We start from the raw sequence: 3,586 nt of genomic DNA, 5'->3' as shown, positions 1-3,586 counted from the left end.
GGCCGCCGGCCTCCCCCTGCGGGCAGAGGGAGGCGGAGCCGGCCGCTGGCCCCACGCTGGGGCACACGAGGTAGGAGGGACGCGGGGCACTGCCGAGCACGTCCCCGATGGGCACCAGGCTGGCCAGAGGGGCTGCCCCCATGTCACCTTCCTTTGGCTCTCGTGCTGCCCCGGGCAGGGCAGCGGGGCACGGTACGTGGGGCTGGGTGGGCTCGCCTGTGCTTGGGGTCCCTCTGGCCACTGCTGGTCACAGGGTACCAGAGGCTGTGTGTGTCCCCAGAGATCCCAGAGATGGCCTTCCAGAGGAGCCACCGGCTGAACCTGCTGCGCCTCATCGTGCTGCTCCTCGTGGCCTTGGCTGGCATCAAGTTCCTCTTCCGTGACAGGTGAGGTGACAGCAGGACCCCCAGGGGGCCGGGGTCTGTGGCACCCCCTGGGCTCTGCTTGTGTGGTGCTGGTGCCCCCACAACCCCACGGACACCCCCATCCCTGTCCCACTCCCTGCAGCTTCACCCTGGATCTGCACAAGCACGTCAGCAAGGACAGCGGGTTCTGGGGGGACACAGGTGACATCGTCCAGGATGTCATCCCCCAGAGCCGGGTTCTGGAGGTCCCTGCAGCAAAGATAATGACTCTGAAGCAAAAGCAGCAGGTCCCCAGGGATGCCAGTGCCACCGAGATGAGGCTGGTCCACCTGGACCTCAAGGGAGCTGCACCCAGAGTCTCCTACCTGGAACAGGTGAGGATGCCCAGGGACAGGGAGGAGGGGATGCACTGATGGGCTCAGCCCCTGCTGACACCTGGGCTGTGCCACCCCCACTGCTGAGCCCGCCCTGCCCACCCTGCAGGTGTTCCCCCTCCTGTCCCAGCTGGGAGCCAACGGTGTCCTCATCGAGTACGAGGACATGTTCCCCTTCAAGGGGGACCTGGAAATCCTCAGGTCCCCGTACGCCTACAGGTGAGCAGGGCTGTGTGCCGAGCTGGCTCTGGGGCCTGTGGCCTCTGCAGGTCGAGGTGGGTGTGACCCACCTGGCCCTGTGTCCATGCTAACCACGGTCAGAGTGCCAGGCTGGGCTGCTGGGCACACCAGCAGGTCCTCCTGCCCTGACAGGTCAATGTTTGTGCCCCACACATTTGTGGGCCAACCGGGGCCATGTGGGCAGGGTGGCAGAGGGGGGGAGGAGGGGGAAGTGCCCCCACGCCCTGGCAGAGGCTGAGCCTGTCCCTGCCCTCCCAGCGAGGAGGACATCGAGCGGATCCAGCAGCTGGCCGAGCAACACAAGCTGGAGGTGGTTCCCCTGGTGCAGACCTTTGGCCATGTGGAGGTAGAGGGTGCCAGCCCTGCTCCCCATCCCAGATCACAGGGGTTCCCCTGGACACGCCCTGATGGCTCCTCCCCGCAGTTCATCCTCAAGCACGAGAAGTACCAGCACCTGCGGGAGGTCGAGCGCTTCCCCAACAGCTTCAACCCCCACGTGCCCGACACGCTGGCCCTGCTCAAGAGCATCCTGTCCCAGGTGATCGAGAAGCACCGGCGCTCCTCCTGGATCCACATCGGAGCAGACGAGGTGGGCAGGGGCTCTGCAGGGACCCCAGCCCTCTGCCCAGGCACTGGGGGTGCTCCCAGGGCTGCTGAGCATCTCCCTTCCCCCAAATCCAGGTTTTCCACCTCGGGGAGGGGATGGACTCCAAGAACTGGATGAGCCACCACAAGGGCGACGTGGGCACCATGTACCTGAAGCACATCAAGGAGGTTCTGGGCTTCCTGACGGCGCAGTACTGGGGGCTGCGGGTGCTCATGTGGGACGACATGCTGAGGAAGATCAGCGTGGGAGCCCTGCGGGGTGAGGGCACAGGGTGGCACCTGTGCCAGGCTCCTCAGCTGCACCCGCTCTGTGCCCACCCTGGCAGGCATCACACCCAGTGCCAGCAGGAGCCCATGCCCTGCCCTGAGGCTCTCGGGGAAGTGTGAGGAGCCCCAGGCTCCCTCCTGCTGCCGGCACCAATGTCCCCTCTCCCTGCAGAGTCCGGGATAGCCAAGCACGTCTCACCCGTGCTGTGGTTCTACGCACCCGACTTCGAGGCTGAGCAGATCAGTAAGGGGATGTGCCAGGATCCCCCTGGATGCCCCCGAGCCCCCCGCAGTCCCCTGGGGACGGTGGCACTGGTGCTCCTGTCCCGCTGCAGTGCAGTTCCTCACCAAGTACGTGGAGAGCGGCTTCGAGGCCGTGTGGTTCGCCAGCGCCTTCAAGGGCACCACGGGGCCAGCCCAGGCCTGGACCCCGCTGAGCTACCACCTGAAAAACCACCTGAGCTGGCTGAAGGTGATGCAGGCCGTGCCACGGCTGGCCCCTCTGCGCTTGCAGGGCGTTGTGCTCACTGGCTGGCAGAGGGGAGGGGAGGTGGGACCCCTGTGCCCTCCTGGAGCCCACAGAGCCGTGCTGGCACAGTGCTGGCTGTCCCTGTCCCTGTCCTGCAGGTACGATCACTACTCGGTGCTCTGTGAGCTGCTGCCTGTCAGCATCCCCTCGCTGGCCATCTGCCTGCAGACCCTGGTGAACGGTGAGCCCCCAGCCCTGGCAGCATGGCCGGGCTCACCCCCAGCTCCCACTGCCTGCCAGACCCCGTCCTGCTGGGCAGGGCACTGGGGGAGGTGGGAGGAAGAGGAGGAAGAGCTTCAGCTCACTCAGTCTTGGGGGTGTGGTGAAGCTGGAGTGAGCCTCATGGTGAGGTGTCCCTGGCTCTTCTGTCCCTTTCCTCACCCTCCCAGGGGGCTTCACAGAAGAGGCAAAGAGGAAGGTGCTGGATGTGCTGGGTTTGGAGAGCGTGCAGCTGGAGCAGAGCACCTGGTGTGTGCCACGTGGTCGGGGCAGCTGTATCACAAGGGATGCACTGGAGGGAGGCAGGGGCTTGGTCACCCAAATGCCCTGGTCCCAGACCTGCCAGGGTGCTGGGGTTCACCCAGCCAGGGCACCCCACGTGCTGAGCCCTCACCTTCCCCCCCTTTCCCCAGCGAGGGCAGGGGAGCGTTCCCTGGTGTGGAGATCTACCACATGGTGGAGCAGGTCAATGGCCACCTGAAGGACAGCGTCCTCAAGGCACTGGAGGAGGAGAGGTAACAGGCAGGGAGAGCAGCGGCATTGGTGCCTCTGGCCATGTATTTCCGTGGCAGGGGACCTGCCTGATGTGCTGCTCCCCATCCCCGGTGGCCCCTGTGCCCCCAAGTCCCTCGTGCCTCTCCAGCGCCATCAAGGGCTGGTTCAGCCCCTACCACAGGAAACGGCACTTTGGGAACCCCCGCAACATGGAGAGCTTCGGCAGCAAGGTGCTGAAGTAGGTGGTGCCGGGGGCTGGGGGAGCCTGCGCGGGGCTGGGAGGGCTCCCTCGCAGGAGGGAGCTGCACCCCTGCTCTCGCCCCTCCAGGCTCCACGAGGACTGGGAGAGCTTTGTCCGTGACCTGCGTGCGCAGCTGGAGAGGATCTACTTCCCTGACACGGTGGAGGAGTGGCTGGAGGAGAACGTCAACCCCTACCTGGACCAGCTGCGGGACCTGGTGCGGGACTACCGCGCCATCATCCGCCTCAAG

The 3,586-nt window shown here is 65.8% G+C and overlaps 1 protein-coding gene across 1 annotated transcript in view; it reads left to right on the top strand.

Moving 5' to 3' along the window:
* The first annotated feature begins 6 nt into the window (after positions 1–6).
* LOC102040394 (hexosaminidase D-like) overlaps positions 7–3,586 on the top strand; it is a 4,742-nt gene continuing 1,162 nt past the window's right edge. Inside the window, exons 1-14 of the mRNA XM_031061075.1 lie at positions 7–70; positions 281–386; positions 508–739; positions 849–958; positions 1,238–1,325; positions 1,404–1,568; positions 1,661–1,844; positions 2,025–2,096; positions 2,188–2,392; positions 2,480–2,562; positions 2,771–2,849; positions 3,014–3,115; positions 3,244–3,333; positions 3,424–3,586. Of these exons, the coding sequence (XP_030916935.1) occupies positions 292–386; positions 508–739; positions 849–958; positions 1,238–1,325; positions 1,404–1,568; positions 1,661–1,844; positions 2,025–2,096; positions 2,188–2,392; positions 2,480–2,562; positions 2,771–2,849; positions 3,014–3,115; positions 3,244–3,333; positions 3,424–3,586 (1,668 nt within the window). The 5' untranslated portion in view covers positions 7–70; positions 281–291. The remainder of the gene's footprint in view (positions 71–280; positions 387–507; positions 740–848; positions 959–1,237; positions 1,326–1,403; positions 1,569–1,660; positions 1,845–2,024; positions 2,097–2,187; positions 2,393–2,479; positions 2,563–2,770; positions 2,850–3,013; positions 3,116–3,243; positions 3,334–3,423) is intronic.

This window comes from Geospiza fortis, unplaced genomic scaffold, assembly GCF_000277835.1.
Source record: "Geospiza fortis unplaced genomic scaffold, GeoFor_1.0 scaffold213, whole genome shotgun sequence".
Classification (NCBI taxonomy): Eukaryota; Metazoa; Chordata; class Aves; order Passeriformes; family Thraupidae; genus Geospiza; species Geospiza fortis.
The sequence above is the reverse complement of the archived record's forward strand: the minus strand, read 5'-3'. Positions and strand labels throughout refer to the sequence as shown.